The 19403-nt window shown below is 32.0% G+C and overlaps 1 protein-coding gene and 1 long non-coding RNA gene across 2 annotated transcripts; both read right to left on the bottom strand.

Moving 5' to 3' along the window:
- Positions 1–7359: 7359 nt before the first annotated feature.
- Positions 7360–9657, bottom strand: LOC150035818 (uncharacterized). Its single transcript, XM_090313951.1, has 2 exons — positions 9362–9657; positions 7360–7534 (listed from the first exon to the last, which is right to left on the bottom strand). The coding sequence occupies exons 1-2, from the start codon at positions 9655–9657 to the stop codon at positions 7360–7362; spliced, it is 471 nt and encodes a 156-aa protein (XP_090170077.1).
- Positions 9658–16841: 7184 nt separating this feature from the next.
- Positions 16842–18451, bottom strand: LOC120069633 (uncharacterized). The gene is made up of 3 exons (XR_005479612.2): positions 18089–18451; positions 17941–17994; positions 16842–17117 (listed from the first exon to the last, which is right to left on the bottom strand). It is a non-coding gene; the product is annotated as an uncharacterized LOC120069633 (long non-coding RNA).
- Between the last annotated feature and the right edge of the window lie 952 nt (positions 18452–19403).

Raw genomic sequence — 19403 nt, 5'->3', positions numbered from 1 at the left:
ATTACATTTTAATATGACTTTAATTGAGAGTTCTAAGATAATTCTAATATTAATGCAATGTCAAACCCTATTTTGTTTTAATGAATTTTTTTTCAAATTTGCTCAATTTGAAATTTCTAAAAAAAAAAAACATTTTCATTTCGACTTTAGTTCACAATTTTCATAAATAATTTTAAATTGATTTTAATTCAAGATTGTTAGTCGAATTTCAATTTCAGTTGAGTTTCTAAAATATTTCAATTTTGTTTTAATTTTAATTCTCTAAATAGCATTTAACATGATTTAAATTAAATTCGAATCATATCAATTTTGAATTTATAATACATCTCAATTTCAATCTTAATTTAATATTTTCACAAAAGAATTTTGATTTTGTTTTAATTCAAATTGTTAATCGAATTTTATTTTCATAGGTTTAATTTTCAAAAAGTTTTAAAATTATTTTAATTTGAATTATTAAATAAAATTTCATTTCATTTCAATGAATTTCAAATAATTTCAATTTTAGAATTTCTAAAAACAATCCCAATTTCTATTTCAATCTAAATTCAAAATTTTCATAAATGAATTTTTTTACTTGGCTTTAATTCAAAGTTTTCAAATGTATTTCAATTTCATTCAAATTTGAATTTTCTAAATAAGATTTTAATTTGATTTCACCTTGATTTATAATATAAATTTCAATATTTCTTAAGGGTTTATACCACTCATAGGGATTTAGTTTATATTTTATTTCTAAAATGTGATTTATCCGAATGAGATATTTTCTTATAAATATTATGTTAAATCCTATGATAGGGTTGAGGTTGTCAATGTCAATAATGTCTCGAATTCTTGAGGTAAATGTTTTCTCCAATTAGAGATTTCAAACATTAACATGATAATAAATTGATGAACATTTGTCCGCCCACAAAATGCAGCTTTATTTTATTAAGGAAGAGTGAGCTTTAGTGAGACATTGTTCAACTTAAATTTTGACATTTAAGTATTAATTAACTGTTTGTTTTTAAATTGGATTTATAAAATAAAATAAAGTTTGACAATGAATTTTAAATAAAATTAACCATAATAATAGTTTTGTCTAGACTGGATATTTAAATTGACCGTAAGGGAACACCTCTATGTTTAAATAGTCATATTTTATTTAATTTCATTAACATTTTTTAATAAACATATAGCAATAAGATCAACATTTTTTTTACAACTAAAGACCATTTTTAATAAAATAAATTGGATAACAAAAAAAAAATTATTTTCAAACGAGTGTTGTAGGATGCTAATATCTTCCCTACACTCAATGTCCCCCGAACCTAACTTCGGTTAAGTATACCACATTTTTTTCTCTTTTCTTAAAGTAGGTGACCAATCACACCATAATAATTGGTGCCACTCCAAATCTTTCACCGAAAGAGACCTTTAGGGAAGAACGCCGACCGCTCTACGTCGCGATGACATTGCGACAGCTTGGCGACTCCACTAGAGTCTATCTTTAGAGGGTCAAAGCCATTTTATATTTTATTTCTGTTATCTATATATTTCTATTGGTTTATTTTGTTTGTCGTTTATATATATATATATATATATATATATATATATATATAATTGTAAATAATTTTGAGAATACATTTATTTATTATTCTCAGTCTATGCATTTTCATCCATTCCACATACATTCACAAGCCTCCTACCCGGACTATATTCTCTAGGATTAGATTTGGAGGCTGAATAATGTGACCTTCATGGAACTTGGTTCTCGTGTAAGTGTATAAAAATCTCTACTCAAGTCAACTATATTATGAAAGCAATTGGAAGACTTGGGGACCATTTAACACTAAAATTATTAGGGCCCAAACCTACAGTATCATATATTTTGGGAGTCAATAAATGATTTTCCAAAATTTAAATTTTAGAGAACATAGATTTGTTTATATTACATGCATTTTTTTCCATTTAATTATTTCGTGATTTGCTTAATATAAACATCCTTGATATTGTAAGTTACGAAAAAAAAGACTAATAAAATGAGGTTTAAAAATTCAGTTTATCTTGTAAAAAGTTTTGATTTTCTTTTTTTAGATGACAGTCTTTAGGAAAAAGAGTTTCTATCGTCTTCCAATTTTTTTAAAAAGAGTTTTTTGGATTTGTTTTTACAAAAATTGTAACATTTGCTTCGTAAAGATTTTGAAATTGAATTTTCTTTCTAAGAAGTAGTCTTTAGAAAAATAATTTCAAAAAACAACTAAAAAAAACACAAAAACAAAAATAAAAAAGCAAAAGGATTAAAAAAAAATCCTTAGGAAATGTCTTAAAAAATTTTAAAACTAAAGAAAAAAACCCCAAAAATTTATTTTGAATTTGGAATTTTCTTTTTAGAAAAAAAAAGTTCAATGACCTTCAAAAGAAGAAAAAAACAAAACAAAACAAAACAAAATTTGTTCTTGAGAAAAAAGTGTACATAATATGGGTGCCTTGATCTAAACATTAAAAAAGTGGAACACATACGAGTGAAGCTAAGTAAGGAGACTATTTTATTCTTACGAATCAGTTTCCAAAGTCTCATTTTCATGGTGATATTCAAAGTTTGTGTTCAAAAGGTCTCGTGCTCAAAAGCCAAAAAATCATAAATAAATTTTCACATAAAGAATTTTTTTTAAAAAAAATTAAAAATAAAGTCTATAGAAAAAAAATGATATTTTTAAGGTTTTTGAAAAAAAATAGAAAAAAACTATAGGAATTTTTATAATTAGAATTTTCTTAAAAAGAGGATCCTCAGAAAAGAAAATTCTTTTAAGGTAATATATACTTTTTTTTCCCCAAAAAAGAATTTTAAAATCAAAATTTAAAAAGAAATCCTAAGTCTTCTTAACAAAAGTCTTAAAATATTTCATAAAGGGTTTTAAAATTGATTGTTTTTTTCCTAGAAGAGAGTCTTTCCTATGAATTAAAAAAAAAAAAAAAAAAAACGAAACGAACGAACAAAAAAAAAAAAAAAACACAAAAAGAAGAGTTTTCCTTCCAAAGAAAAAGGTCTTGAAAAAATGTTTTTTTTTTTAAAAAAAAAAAGTCTCCAAAAGCCAAAAATTTGAAGAAAAAGTATATCTTTATCGAAGTTTTTAAAATTAGGTTTTTTATTCTTTTTAAGATGGAACTTTAGAAAATGAAGTTTTTTCTATGGTTTTCAAAAAAGAGCTAAAGAAAAAAAAAAGAAAGAAAGAAAGAAAAGAATTTTCCATTTTTTAACCGAAAAAACTTTTAAAAAATAGTGTAAATTTTGTTCTAAAGAAAGATTTTGTATGGTCTTAAAAAAAAATTAAATACAGAGTATTTTTAAAAATCAGGAATCAATCACAAAAAGGTTTTAAATTTGGGGTTTTTTCCAAGAGTATTTAGAAAAAGAAATTCAATGATCTTTTGAAATGAAAAATAAAACAAACCGAAAGAAGAGTTTATTTATTTATTTTTATTTTTTTTTTAAAAAAAAGGTCTTGTAAAAAAATCTAAAAACGCCCAAACAGGAAGTTCTAAATTTGTTTTCTATAAAAAGTTTTGAATTTAGACTTTTTTCCCCAAAGAGGATAGTATTCAAGAAAGAAGGATTTTCAATTTTTTTTTCTGAAAAAAACCCTTTGTGCTTGCACTTTTCTCAATTTGATCCCGAGTTCCTCACTCACATCAGGACGCACATAAAATTTTTGGGGGTATTGTAATGTTCTGGAAGGAACATAATTACAGATGTGTGAGATCCTCATTTAAGTTAATTCATTTTAGAACATTAAACTAATTTGAAACATTGGTCTTTCTAAGATTAGAATTTGTCCTAATATTAGTTTTGACATTCATAAAAAGTTACCAAATCACTCAAAACATCTTTTAGCATCTTTCACATTCTACGATAAGATTGTCCTTAGTATCCTTGTGTAGACATAAGGGTCGTGCATTTATGGAATATTTAGGAGTTCATATCTAAAATAAAAGGATCATGCATTTGTATCTATGTTCATTTCATATATGATTATAAATGAATTCTACCTCTTGTATAAAAAAGTTTCACTCGTGCTACATTTAAAGTTGGACATTATATCGACGTGTGATGCATTGTAAATGTGATGAAATAATGGTATGAAATTGCGGTGGTGAATTATGTGTTGCACATGCAAGTTTTCTTAGTAAAATCCAAGTATAGATCGTACTAGGTTTCTTGGTAAGTCCAGAGTCAAACACAGGGACTACTGAGATACTTGCATTAGTAAATTTTGATTCCTTTGTGGTGACAAAACAAATAAGTTGGTTGATGTGTTTAAGTATAAATCCTATGCGATGGAATTGAGTAATAAGTTGATAACAGCGATGGTTACAATGAGTATGCGGGGAACGGATTGACGAGGGATTTAGCTAACACTTCCTAAGATTGCGTTCAAGTTATGCGATCATGCTACACACACACAACAACAAATCATCTTCCAATGCAAAAGCCATAGTTCCTATTCTAGGACGCATGCGATGTATACGATAATATTGATAGGACTTATTCCTAAGCCTCTATTCTTGTCTATGCGATGATGAATGATGTGCACATACACAAGGTGACCACATACTATCATATCCTATCTATAGGGTGCATGCGATGTGCAAACAAAGCTTATTCCTAAGTTTCTATCTTTTGCTTATGCGGTTCTAATCTAACTCTCCCGAGCCTAGATTCTAATCTGACATTCCCAAGCCTAGATTCAATCTTTAGACCACCCTCCCGAGCATCTCTAAAGGATGAATGATGCATACATAAGACAAGACGATCGCATAAAGTGAAGATCTCAGGTCATGCTAGCTAAGTACTTCTCAACCAATTCAGAAATTTAACTACTCATGTGAAAAGTAGAGAGATTGAACATAAGTTGAAATAAGATTTCCATTGTTTATAGATTAAATGCAAAATATAAAATAACAATAGAATGCAGAGATAAAAAGCCCGGTAGCAATGTCTTGCTTCTCCTGGCCTTTTACACTGTCTATTCTTTCAAACTCTACTCAGATGAATGTCCTTGCTTCCGCAGGTGTTGGCCCCCTCTCCTTTTGTAGCACTTCTTGGCAGTCTTCCGAGCTGTCCGAGAATGATCTCTCGGCATCTTCTTCTTTTCGCTCGCCTTCGCTTTCTAAGTGTAAAAATAACTATGAATAACTACGGCTAACTATCTTCTATATATCGTGAACGCTCTATATGGCTAAGCTTGTTTATCGATGGTCGCCTTTGGTATTTATAGAGATCAAAGTGAAGAAGCTTTTCTCTCTAATGATTGCAATGATGAGAGATCATTAAATCTTATGTCTGATGATCCGATTAATGGTTACCGAAAAGTTGAGTGTACTTGCTACACTGTGTCGTTAACAGCTTGTCAACTAAATTTGGATTCGACTGTCATCAGCTTTCCATCCCATCATAATTTATTAAGTTTTCATCTTGATGCGCCCATCTTCTTGAGCTACTTATCGCGAGCGCATACGATTACATGGCTTTGCGGTCACAATATTTCAACGCGTGCGGACGCTGAATTCCCTCGATCGCAATTTCATTTGCACCAACACATTTTTCCTGCACAAAACAAGTAATTTAGCTGATTTTATGCGATGGACGCATGCGATCGCAATATTCTTAGTTTAACGCTTTGGGACATGATTTTGTATATTTTTACCGTCACATTTTCTCATTGTTTTACTTATTTGCACTGTAATAACATGTATTTCTGCTCGTTATCACACCCCCAAATTTAAAACAATGCTTGTCCTCAAGCATAAACTAAAGATTTTCTTTAGAGAGTCAGTCGCCTTTTCCTTACCTAGATTTCTCGAGGTTCCTTATTCAAATCTTATGAACCAAAATATTCTTACTTTCTATCCTGATCTCTTCCTAAAATATTTCTAAAACTTAGGGACCACAAGTTTATCCTTCAAAAAGACTTTACTTGTTTCCAGGATATTGCATGATTTATTTCAAAACTTTTTTCAACCGGGGTGTTTCTAAGTGATTTTTATCCTTGCGTGGTTTAGATATTCTTTTTGTGACCTTGTGTTGATCCAAGTGCTAGCCTTCGTTTTGACTTGCACCCTATAGGTGTCGTGCAAGCATCCAACTACGAACAAGACACTCTTTCTCAGTCTAAACTCATGCCCATTTGGCAGTGGAGTTGCGATCATTTAATTTATGTGTTGATCACGATTCCTACCTTCGTTTTGACTTGCCCCCATGGGTGTCGCGGACATCCAACCACGAGTAGGATTCGATCTCAACGATTTTTTTTTTAAATGTCTAAAAGTAGGAAGGTTGAAAATAAATACCGGCACCCCCAAATTTAAACATAGTAATGTCCTCATTGCTGATAGACTGAAATAATTCATGCGATGCTCTTAGGAAGTTTCGGGAAAAAAAAAGTCAGTTTGAAAGCTAGTGGACCACTAACTTCTAGAAATGTTTCATGAATTGACTATCCTGAAATTAAGTTGATTCTAGTACATGCGATGAGAAATAGAGGCATGTGTTTCATCATTGAAGTCATAATTGGTACGAAAAAGTTGCAGTGACTAACTAGAGTAATCAATTTAATGATTGTGCCAACTAAAGAGGATTCGATGATAAAATTTTCAATGTTAAAAATGAAATGCGAGATTGCAAAGTTTGGAATAAAAAAAGTCAAAGAAAGATATAACCCCCAAATTTGCTCTGTTGCCAGCATCATCTGTGATCGCATCCTCCTTTGCGGCGAGCTGATTTCTTCGATTGCGATGGGCTGAACAAACTGGTCGCGTTTTTCGTTTATCATGTAGCTCCATCACAATCATTTACTATGATCATTGCTGAATATTAAGAGGGTAAAAAATATGAAAGACAGAGTTGAAAATTCCAAAAAGTAATGAGGTAAGTTCAAGAAAGAAAGATAAGTAAGTAGGTAAGTTCATGAAAGAGAATTATAAAAAGGATACTCCAAAAAAATTGCGTCCCTAATGAGTTTCTGTCGCATAACAACGCAGGGATCGCTCAATTTTTCTTCAGTCTGGATTCTCCAGGTCCATTGGGGTATTTTCGCGATGAAAGTCGCCTCCGTGATACATTTTGACTCTTTGCTCGTTGACCTTGAATGCACGGGTCCCTTCTTCATTAGTCAATTTGACCGCACCATGCAGGAATACTTCTTTGATTATAACGGGTCCGGACAAGTGTGACTTTAATTTACTGGGAAAAAGTCATAACCGAGAACTATATAACAAGACCTTCTGTCCAACCTGGAGATTCCTTTTGCATAGTCGTTTGTCATGCCAGTGTTTTGTGTGTTCCTTGTAGATCTTGGCATTTTCGTATGCTTGAATTCTCTATTTTTCTAGCTCGATCAACTGAATTTTCCTTGCCTCCCTTGCGGTCTTCAAATCAAAATTGAGCTTCTTCATTGCCCACAGTGCTTTATGCTCCAGTTCAAGCGGTAAGTGGCATGCCTTCCCAAACACCAACGCAAACGGGGACATGCCTATAGGTGCTTTATAGGTGGTCCTGTATGCCCACAAGGCATCGTCCAGCTTCATGGCCTAATCTTTGCGTGAAGGGTTCACGACCTTCTCTAGGAACAACTTGATTTCCCTATTGGACACCTCAGCTTGGCTGTTTGTCCGTGGATGGTATGCGGTGGCGACTTTATGGTGGATATTATACTTGAGCAACAATTTGTTGATGACGCCATTAACAAAGTGGGAACCTTCATCACTTATTATGGCATGTGGGGTGCCAAAACGAGTGAAGATATTTTTTCGCAAGAATTTGGAGACTATCGCCGCATCGCTTGCGACACACGATACCACTTCAACCCATTTAGAAGCATAATCGACGGCCAATAGAATGTACTTGTGACCATTTAATGGTGAAAATGGCCCCATGAAGTCTATGCCTCATATGTCGAATAGCTTCAATTCTAAGATAATGTTCATTGGCATCACATTCTTCCATGAAATGCTTCTCGTGTGTTAACACCTATCACATTTCATTGAATAGTCTCTTGCATCCTTGAATAAAGTTGGCCACACTTTGTAACACCTTTGCTGTTGTGCATTGACTTCCAAAATGTCCACCATACGGTGAGTCATGGCATTGAGATAGTATGCGCTGGTAAGCAGTCTCTGGTACACATTGATGCAAGATTTAATCCGACCCCCTCTTGTAAAGATTTGGCTCATCCCAATAATAGGATTTACATTTGTGTATAAGCCGCCTATTTTGGTGGGCTATGTAATTTTCTAGGAATTATTCACCGACCAAATAATTGAACATATCTGCGTACCATGGTAATTCTTCAATTTTGAATAGCTACTCATTTGGGAAGGTTGCATTCACCTCCGACTGGTTGCAGTCGACTTCCAAATTTTCTAATCTTGATAGGTGGTCCGCAACTTGGTTCTCCGTCCCCTTGCGATCAATGATTTCCATGTTGAATTCTTGAAGGAGAAGGACCCATCGAATTAACCTCGGATTTGCATCTTTCTTTGTCATTAAATATTTGATAGCAGAGTGGTCGGTGTGAACGATCACCTTTGATCCCAGCAAGTAAGCTCTAAATTTCTCCACTGCAAAGATCACCGCAAGAAGTTCTTTTTTCAGTGGTAGTGTAATTTTTTTGGGTAGGGTTCAAGGTTCTACTTGCATATACGATGGGGTGTAGCATTGTTTTCTTCTTTTGCGTTAGCACTGACCCCATCGCATAACCGCTCACATCGCACATCAGCTCAAACGACTTTGTCTAGTCAAGTGCGGTTATTAATGCATTCTTCAATATCTTGAATGCGTTGAGACATTGTTCATCAAAGTCAAACGTTCTCTCGGCCTCTAGCAACGCACTCAATGGTCGAGAAATCTTCGAAAAGTCCTTCACAAAGCATCGATAAAATCCTGCATACCTTAGGAAGCTCCTGACAACCTTCAATTTTTTTTGGAGGTGGGAGCTTTTCAATGGCCTCAATCTTCGCCTTATCCCCCTCTAGCCCTTCCTTGGAGACTTTTTGCCCGAGCACAATACCTTCATTCACTATGTAGTGGCATTTCTCCCAGTTCAGTAAAAGGTTCGTCTCTTCACATCTTCTCAGTATCTTTTCCAAATTGTTTAGACAGACTTCATATGTTTACCCGTACACCGAGAAGTCATCCATAAAAATTTCCACTGAATCTTTAAGATACTCAGAAAAGATGGCCATCATGCACCTCTGGAACATGTTCGGTGCATTGCATAATCCGAACGGCATGCAGCGAAAAGCAAACTTTTCGTAGGGGCAGGTGAATGTGGTTTTCTCTTGGTGTTCAGGAGCAATCATGATTTGGTTATAGCCCGCATACTCGTCCAAAAAGCAGAAGTAATCATTTCCTGTTAGGCGGTCTAGCATCTGGTCCATGAAAGGCAAGGGGAAATGTTCCTTCTTCGTCGCCGCATTGAGTTTACGGTAGTCCATGCAGATCCGCCAACCAGTGACGGTCCTCATTGGTATTAATTCGTTGTTTACATTTGGAACTACCGTCATTCCTCCTTTCTTTGGCATACATTGCACGGAGTTGACCCACGTACTATCGATGATTGGATAGATAATGCCTGTGTCCAACCATTTGATTATCTCCTTTTTCACAACCTCCTTCATCGCAGAATTTAGTCTTCGTTGAGGTTCGATAGACCCTTTTTTATTTTTCTCGAGACGTATCCTGTGCATGCAATACGCAGGGCTGATTCCTCTTATGTCTGCTAGCGTTCATCTTATTGCTTTTATGTACTTCTTCAAGATGCTAATCAGCACATTCTCTTGATCTTCTTGTAATGCAGAGGAAATTATTACTGACAGAGTTTCGTTTTGCCCCAAGAAAACATACTTCAGGTGGTTTGGCAAGTTTTTTAATTCCATAGTCGGTGGTTGTTTTAAGGAAGGTTGTTATGTTGTTCTCTCTTCATTCAAAGTCAATTTTTCTTCTTGGTTTTTCGTTTCCACGATCGCATTGCAGGTTGCTACGGATGCGGTCGCATCCTCTCCTTCATTTTCATCTCCGGACTCTTCTTCTTTATTACAACTGGGTTCATTGTCGGAATCTATTAGGCCTTCTTCTTCTGAATACTTCATGGCTTTAATAATGTCAAACCTGAGCTTGTTTCCATTCACACTTAGCATGATCTCTCCCTTGTACACATCAATTTGAGCGCAACCAGTGGATAAAAATGGTCGTCCCAATATGATTGGTATGTCCTTGCTCGCTTCATTAGTAACAGAGGAAAAAGTTTCCTCATAGTCTAGCTTTAAAGGTTTGTACCTTCCCAGCAACATCTCTCTTTCTTATATAGATCCATTTATACCCTATGGGTTTAACCCCTTCAAGTAGGACAATGGATCCTCAATGCCATCATTTGGTATGACAACCTGAGTTTTAGTTAAACCCAAGTAACAGTCACGTTATGATACAATCCTCCCACTGCGTCGAGGCACTTTCAACGATTGAGAAGAAATTGACTCTGATATCAATTTTTAGGAATCGAATTGCCAAAATTTCATCTAATTTCGCAAATCTCACATTCAAAATGCAGATTTACATCCCACCTTTCTAAACTAATTTTGTTTCCAGAATGTGAAAAAACAAAATGCAAGAAATTGATTCTGATATCAATTTTGGGAATCGAATCCCGAGCGAAAGTGTTAGGACCGTCTTGCATTCGATTTTTCATTTTATAAGAAACAAAAATAACAACAAAACAGAATAGTAAATAGGATGAACATTATAAAAGCATGCTTTAACGAAGGAGAAACAAAGGGGAAGAATCATTCTTACCTTTATAGACTCCCACCCCTCTTGAAATTTTCTCTAGCTTTTCAAACGAACGTCTTCTTAATCAATCTCGGACATGACCATAAGAATAACATTATTATTCTCTTAGGAGTTCAAATAATTGGATAAGTGGAATCCAACAATTGGAAGAGGAAGAGGTAGAGGGATTTATGAGAGTGTATAGAAAGAATTTCCTTTTAGTGGCTAGGTTTAAATCATCAAATTGAATTCTTACCCTAAAAAGGGCCATGAGGAGGAATTTATATGGAGAAGGGTTAACTCCTTCTCCAATACTTTCCTTTTCTACTCTTTTGCCAAATTAATCAAATAATATTTATTTAATTAATAATCACATCAATTAAATAACCATATATATTAAATCTAATATATATATATAGTTAATTAATAAATATACGCATCCCATGCTTATATGCATCCAACCCTCTATAAAAAATTTTAATCAATTAATTAACCATTAATTAATCAATAAGTAACTATATTAAATCATATTTAATATAGAGTTAATTAACATATAAATATTACATATTTATATGTATACATCTCATTAGAAATCTAATTCCCATATATCAATATCGGAATCTCGTTCAAATATCTCTCCCTCACATAATGTGAATTATAGATCACATCTATAATTAACTATATATTAATCACATTAATATACATTTTCGTCAATTGATTTAAACGATTCAAAGCATTCCTCATTAATATCCTTTAGCGAGCTAACAACAGGACCTTATGGACCTACACTTTTCCAATGATATGAGATTAATTGGCTAAATTCATTAACCAAATTAATCAATATTTGTTAACTGTGGATACATTTCACTAAAGACCTATAACTGAATTCTTCCACTGTAGATATATTTCTATGTCTATGGATATAGATCAATAATAGTAAGTTAGTCCTTCATGAGTATTCGTAACATCAACTGGGTCAAATTACCGTTTTACCCTTGGGTTTCCTTTGTATCCTTAAGTATCAGTGCTCCTCTAATGAACAATCTATTTATAGTCCAACCATTAAACAGAAACCTCTCTTAGGCCAACGAGAGGGTAGGGCCCTTTGTTCAAGTTCCAGCGACACCACTTAAGGGAACACTCATCTACTTACCCTAAAGTTGAGAATGAGTGAATTCCATCTTATATTGTTATATTCCCAGCTCCTCACTCGGTATTATCCCCAAAATGGTAGGCTTATTGAGTTAGCAAATTGGAAACTCTCACCTATACAAATCAAAGGACAATCCTTCGTGAACAGGAGCTCATAATATAATAAGGATTAAGACTAAGTTACTTAGATCTTCCTATTGAAATAAAAACCTAACTAGTCAATGGTGTTACATCCAGTAGTTACTATTTCACAATCTGGTCTTATGCAAATCCATTGCATAGGATACCCCCTTCGCATGTCATTTACACGAACGCATTGGATCATTGCATTTGCATCAAATACAAAGTGGATTGTATTCATAGTGTTACCAGGATAAGGTACCCATTCTTATCCCTATACTATAGACCCTTTATAATGTATCTTGAACATTGAGCCCTGTATGTCTTCACATATTGTTAAAGACTCATAAGAAAATATAGGATGTTAGTTTATTGGATTTAAGGTTATTAAGACAAAATAGAATACAACATAATTAATAAAATTTATTGAAATAACATCGATAACTCTTTATTGATGAAATAACATAAATAAATCTTTATTGATGAAATAACATAAATAAATCTTTATTGATGAAGGTCAATTAATTACATTTATTATCTACGAGTTTTAGGGCATAAAACCCAACAACCCATGAGTCTTCAACACCCACGAACGGTTTTGATGACCAGACCTCCAATGAACGAAACCCAACACCAGCGGTGACCATCCATTGCAGCAAGCTAAAGAAAAATGTAAGAAAAAGAAGGGGAAGAGGAAGGAGAAGAAGAGAGAAAATCGTGAGCTATGAAGCACAGATACTTCATATGAGGCAAAGAATCAGTATCAGACACGTATCGGATACCGATACTTCCAGATACTTCGCAGATACGTATCTGACATGCGATTTGACGTATCTATACTTCCAAATACTTCTCAGATACGTATCTAATACGCAATTTGATGTATCTATTTCTATGTGTATTTTTTTTAAGGAAAAAGACAAGTAACTCGTCTAATTTTTCCCAATCTAAAATTAGGTAATCTATTTAAAAAGCTCACTACTCGAGTCCACAACTAAAAGAAAAAAAAAATAACGGGTCAAACCCTAGACTAGAATCATCTAATCTTCATCTTCACGTTTGAGTGCCCACAAAGTCCATCAAAATATAAACTATTTGGATATCTTCAATAATAAGTTCTTCGTTTATCTTCATACTTCTCCCTCTAATATTCTTATTCTCTTCTTTGCAATATGAGTCACTTTTCTATTGCATTTTATTAACTATTGTACTTCAACATCTTAGATATTGCTTTTTTTTTGTATTGTATTTCAGTGTTTGTATTCTATTTTGTGCTATTGTTATTAACTTGTATGATAAATTTATCTATATCCTAGATTTTTTTAAAGAAAAAAAATGTATCTTCAACGTATCAGTATCATCATTTTTTTAGAAATATATATATTAAAAAAATATATAAAAAAATGATGCATTCTTAGACATATCCGTATCTTAATTTTTAAAAAATTGACAAATCACTGTATCCAAACGTATAAGTATCGTATAGCTGTATTTATGTATGTGTTTCATATATAGTGAGGAAGAAGAAAATTGGTAAAAGTAAAGGTTGGGCCCACCCACTTTTATTTTCTTTTATTTTAATTATTATTTCACTCCAAATTTCAATATGATTAGATTGGATTTGACTTTTGGTTTCAAATAGTTTTTAACAAAACTTTTCTGTCAAACTTAATCTCAAATGGATTTGAATTTTAATAATGTTTAAAATGATTTTCCCCATTAAACTTTTTTTTTCTTTTTGTTGATGAGAATTTTGTTAAACAAACTCCACTTTAGTTGATTTTTTTTTTTTTTAATTTTCGATTTTTCAAATTACATTTCGTTTTAATTGGGAGTTCTAAGAGAATTCCAATATTAATGTGGTATCAAGCCCCTATTTTGTTTTAATGATTTTTTTTTTCAAATTTTCTCAATTTGAAATTTCTATAAAAAAAAAAAATCATTTCGACTAGAGTTCACAATTTTCATAAATGAATTTTAAATCGATTTGAATTCAAGATTGTTAGTCAAGTTTCAATTTCATTCCAAATTTAATTTCTACAATATTTCAATTTTTTGAATTTAAATTCTCTAAGTAATATTCATTTGGATTTAAATTAATTTTGAATTTATAATACAACATCTCAGTTTCAATCTAAATTTAATATTTTCATAAACGAATTTTGACTTTGTTTTAATTCAAATTGTTAATCGAGTTTTATTTTCATAAGTTTAATTTCCAAAATATTTTAAATTTGTTTTCATTTGAATTCACTAAATAAAATTTAATTTGAAATCAATGAATTTCAAATCATTCCAAATTCAAAATTTCTAAAAACAATCACAATTTCTATTTCAATCTAAATTCAAAATTTTCATAAATGATTTCTTTTACTTGGTTTTAATAACCAAAGTTTTTAAATGAATTTCAATTTCATTCAAATTTAAATTTTCTAAATAAAATTTTAATTTGATTTCACCTTAATTTATAAAATAAATTTCAATCTTTCTTAAGGGATTGCACCACTCATCCGAATGAGACATTTTCTTATAAATATCATGTTAATCCTATAACGAAGTTGAGGTTGTCAACAATGTCCCAAATTCTTGAGGTAAATGTTTTCTCCAATTAGAGATTTCAATAATTAACATGAGAATAAATTGATAGATATTTGTCCACTCATAAAATGCAACTCTATTTTATTCTTGAAGTAAGCGTGAGCTTTAGTGAGACATTGTTGAACTTAAAGTTTGACATTTACGTATTAATTAACTGTTTGCTTTTAAATTGGATTTCTAAGATAAATAAAGTATGACAACAAATTTTAAATGAAATTGATTATAAATAATAGTTCTACATTTTTTTTTACAAATAAAGACTATTTATAATAAAATAAATTGGATAACAAAAAAATAAAATATTTTCAAATAGGTGTTGTAAGGTACTAATACCTTCCCTACACTCAACGACCCTATTGTATGGGTCCCATACCTCTCCCATACTAAGCGAGCGTTCTACCATCTGAGCTACACCCCCTTACACATATTTCAAATCTTCTTTTAAAGTATATATATAATAAAAACAACCTAGGTATTTAAAATATACAAAGGGAGAACAACTTACTACCGACTTCTTGATGTGTATATTCTAACGTCAGAAGCATTAATACTCTCAACATCGACATACGCTGTTAGGAGTAAGTCGATTTCTTGACACCTGTTTTTTTTTTGTGTTAGGAGATGCTCTCCTGATCGATCTATTTCGACAATAATGTTGATGCCATATACGACGTAGGACGATGCATTGTATAATTAGGCTATTCAGGCAAAAAAAAAAAAAAAAAGATAGTTTAGATAATTGTATAATTAGGTCTATTTATTTAGGTTATATGTGTTAAAAAAAATCTTTTACTATATTGTCTTTTGTCCATTTGAAAATTTACCCATCTCTAGTCCAAGTCAATTAGCACAATCAATTGAATAAAAGACACTAATTTGTTGCTATATAAATTTAAAAAAAAAAAAAAGAAAAAAAGAGATCCTAGTTCAAAAATAAATAAATGAACAACAAAGATAAGTGGTAAGATTTGATCAAATCATAAACTAAATTGAAACTCCTCAAAATGATTACTAAGCTAAAATTAAGTCTAATATGCAAGGTTCAAATAAAACTTTATGAACTAAATTTATAATTTAATCAATAAAAATACCAAAATACTTAAAGTTTTTTAAATGATTTGAAAACTTTTATTTTGTTTGGAATAAGAAAATTTTTTACAATGAAAGTACCACACCGATGGTAATCTTTTAAATAAGAATGATCGTATTTGGTTGTACATGGAAATGTTATCATAATTTTATGGTAGCAAATTAGTTTTGTATTTTATTTATAAAATTAATCATGGACACTTTTTGATGGATATCATCCATGGGTATAAGAAATGCATGAGAATAGCTTATTCTCATGCCTAAAGCTTCAATACTTGTATCAAACAATGAGATGTATATCACTTATCCATTCTCACCCTTATTCACATCTCAATTCCCTCAATCCAAACGTCCCCTAAGGAACAAATTTAAAATTTTAAAAGTAAGATGATTTAATCTATTTTATTATATATATATATATATATATATAGTTCATTTACCAATAACCTCATAAAATTTCAATCTAAGATCACATTTGATATCTATCCAGCCAAATTTTAAAATAATTCGAAAAAAATGTGAAATTTATCTTTCTATAATTTGAAATTTTTTACTACGATTTAAAAGATTCAAATATCATCTTGGTATTAAACTTTCGTTTTAATCTTGAGGTTGAAAGTTTCCAAAATCTAATTAAGACAATAAATGGCTTGAATGATAGACTTTTTTTTTTTATCATTAATACATACTATATGTCAGTTAAAATATGTTCATGTTTGGCATATATATAAATATTTTGCACAGTTTCTACGGTCATTTCTATTGAACTTCGGAAACTAAATATATGGGCATGCTTCATATTTTATTGTTACTATTTTTTCAATAGTGAAAAACGAAATTAGAAGAATTAGAAGAATCACTAGAACTCTCAATTAGGTTGACACATCTATAATACCTTCATCATACTACAAAAACCAATAGAGATTCTTAACCAGGTTGACATGTCCGATGCTTTCATTATTCTCTTTATCCTTCTTATAGATCATAAACCTTAATTGAAGTGTTTTGTAACGACCCGATCCCCTAGGACTTAAGTTAGGCCGTTACTAAAATACATGCATGACACTTAAAACGACACTCCTTTATGTTGAAATAAATGCTAGATAGATAAGGAAGTTTAAAAGTTATTTATTAAATGTAAACGTTAAAACAAGAATAGGGTACCCATAAATCATAAAGGTTAATAAATAAATATGAAAAAAACAATTCTTACTAATAATTTCAAACATCAAAACTAACATTAAGAGAAGTATGAAAAGAACTTTAAATCTCATTATGCGGAAGTGTAAAAACTAGTCCTAGTGGCTCGATCACGAATTTCGCTTGTCCATCGCCGGTGCATCTCTACCCTTATCTGAAACAACATGAGAAAGAATGAGTAATCCCGAAGAAGACACAAACTGGTGAATCCCGAAGGAAACACAAACTGGTGAATCCTGAAGGAAATACAAAATCTTATGGGCATCTAACTAATCAGTACGGACATTCGCACGGTCTCAACATCAAAATCATCACCGTACGAATCTATGACATACATGTAATCCTCAATACCATGACTCTACCACATACACATATACCTCAACAGCATGTTCTATAATATTCATGTATACTTTAACATCATAGTTCTACAACATACATGTATGCCTCAACATCATATACAATCATATGGAAACACATACCATCTCATACTAGCATTCAAGTATCTATGTGTATATTTAAACAATTCAGATCTCGTGCCAGAACATACTTTGATTCAGATCACACTATAATTTATCATGCTAACATTTTCTATAACATACACTTATCATACTAGCATACAACTAAAGTCTGGCCCATGGGCAATTCCAGTAGTATGATTACTTACCTTAATCAAAATTTCACAGATAAAATTAGACAACCAAACGATGACCGTGGTTTGAAGTAACGACCCTAATATACGAATACAACCATTAAATTTCAGTCTAACAATAATTGTGAAATCTCATATTCAAATCCACAATACCCAAAGAACTTGATCAACAACCACTCCCAAGATTTCGACTCAAAAATCTCCTCCTAATAGATTTTAAATCCCAATGGATGACGACTTAGAACCTTAAAGATACAAGGGTTAAGTCAAACTTAATTCAGTAATCAAAGCGTGTCCACAAACCAACAATAAGGATTATAACTCTTACCGAACGATCTTGAATCCGCTGGACAGTCGCTGTTGTGATTTTCCAAGCTCAAATCTAAAATCAAAATAATGCGACTAATTTAATCCTTAATCCAACTTAGTGGGCATCCAAATATTTCAAGAAACCCAACCACCAAAATAGATCTTACCAAAATCTAAGAGTCCAACTGCTGGAAGATGACGCGGCACGCGGTGGTCAGGAGGCTGGATCGGCGGTGGCGTGCGGTGGTCAGGGGGCTGGAGCGGCGGCGACATTCGTGGCTAGGAGCGGCGGCAACTTAGACGACTCTTCGGCTGGGCGAGCGGCGCGACTCCGACGACGGCTCTCTAGCTGGGCGAGCGGTGCGAGGTCGGGTTTGGGTAGTGAGAGAGGCGGCAGCAAGAGAGGGTTTGGGTAGTGAGGGAGGCGGCGACGAGAGAGGTCGTGACCGACAGGAGGAAAGTTTGGGGGAGAAAGGTTTCGTGCGTGAGGGAGAAGGGATGGGCTTCTTTTTATTTTATATAATAATAATAATAATAATAATAATAATTACTAAAAAGAAAATTTTATAATTACATTTAAATCATTTACTTAATCCACTTTATACTATTTATTTCCTTTCCTTTTCAAAAGAAAATTAATTCCTGCCATTAATTTTCAAATCGAATTTCAAAAATTGAATAATTTTCACGTCAAACTTAAATTCCCGCACTTATATTTGAAATCCAAAATTCCAAAAATGCCTTCCAACTAAGGACAATTACTGAATTTTCAAATAATAAAGTTATTGAAAATTACATTATTATTAAATAAAATGATGTTACATGTTTAGTGTTATTTTTTTTTTCTATATATTTTATTTTTGAGATAAACAAATGTTAAACACAAGAATGGGTGTAAGAGAGTATTGCGGAAGAGAGGGGAGAAAAAAAGATAGAAAATAGAGAAGTAAGAAGGTATTAACAATTTCTATTATAGAAATTTTTTAAAGTTTAAATGTTATTTTTAAAACTTTTAAAAGTTCAAGAGTATTTTTTTATACAAAACACTAACGGTTTCCATCCAAAACTAATGATAAAGATATTTTTTAACTCATTTTGGATGTTTATGGATATTTTTAAAACTTTTTAAAGTTCAAGAGTGTTTTTTAAACAATGTATAATTATACATATAAGATAGAGGATACACAAGAAAGGTGAAATATAATTTAAAATATTTTAATTTTATAATATTTTTCTACTGACTTGATTATGGAAGTGATAGTACCACTAAATGATCCATCTAAATGAATGTTATAGATAGGGGTATTCAAATAACCCGACAACCCGAACAACTCGGACTACCCAACCCAAAATGTAAGGATTGGGTTGGGTTAGTTTTGTTATTGAGTTAATTGGGTTGAATTTTTCGATTTTTATTGGGTTGGGTTGGGTTGTGGGTTGGCTAAAAAAAAATTGGATTAACCCAACTTAACCTAAATTTTG

The sequence above is a fragment of the Benincasa hispida genome, chromosome 5 (genome assembly GCF_027475165.1).
Source record: "Benincasa hispida cultivar pf3 chromosome 5, pf3_genome.v1.1, whole genome shotgun sequence".
Taxonomy (NCBI): domain Eukaryota; kingdom Viridiplantae; phylum Streptophyta; class Magnoliopsida; order Cucurbitales; family Cucurbitaceae; genus Benincasa; species Benincasa hispida.
Note: the sequence above shows the minus strand (reverse complement) of the source record. Positions and strands in the feature narration are given on the sequence as shown.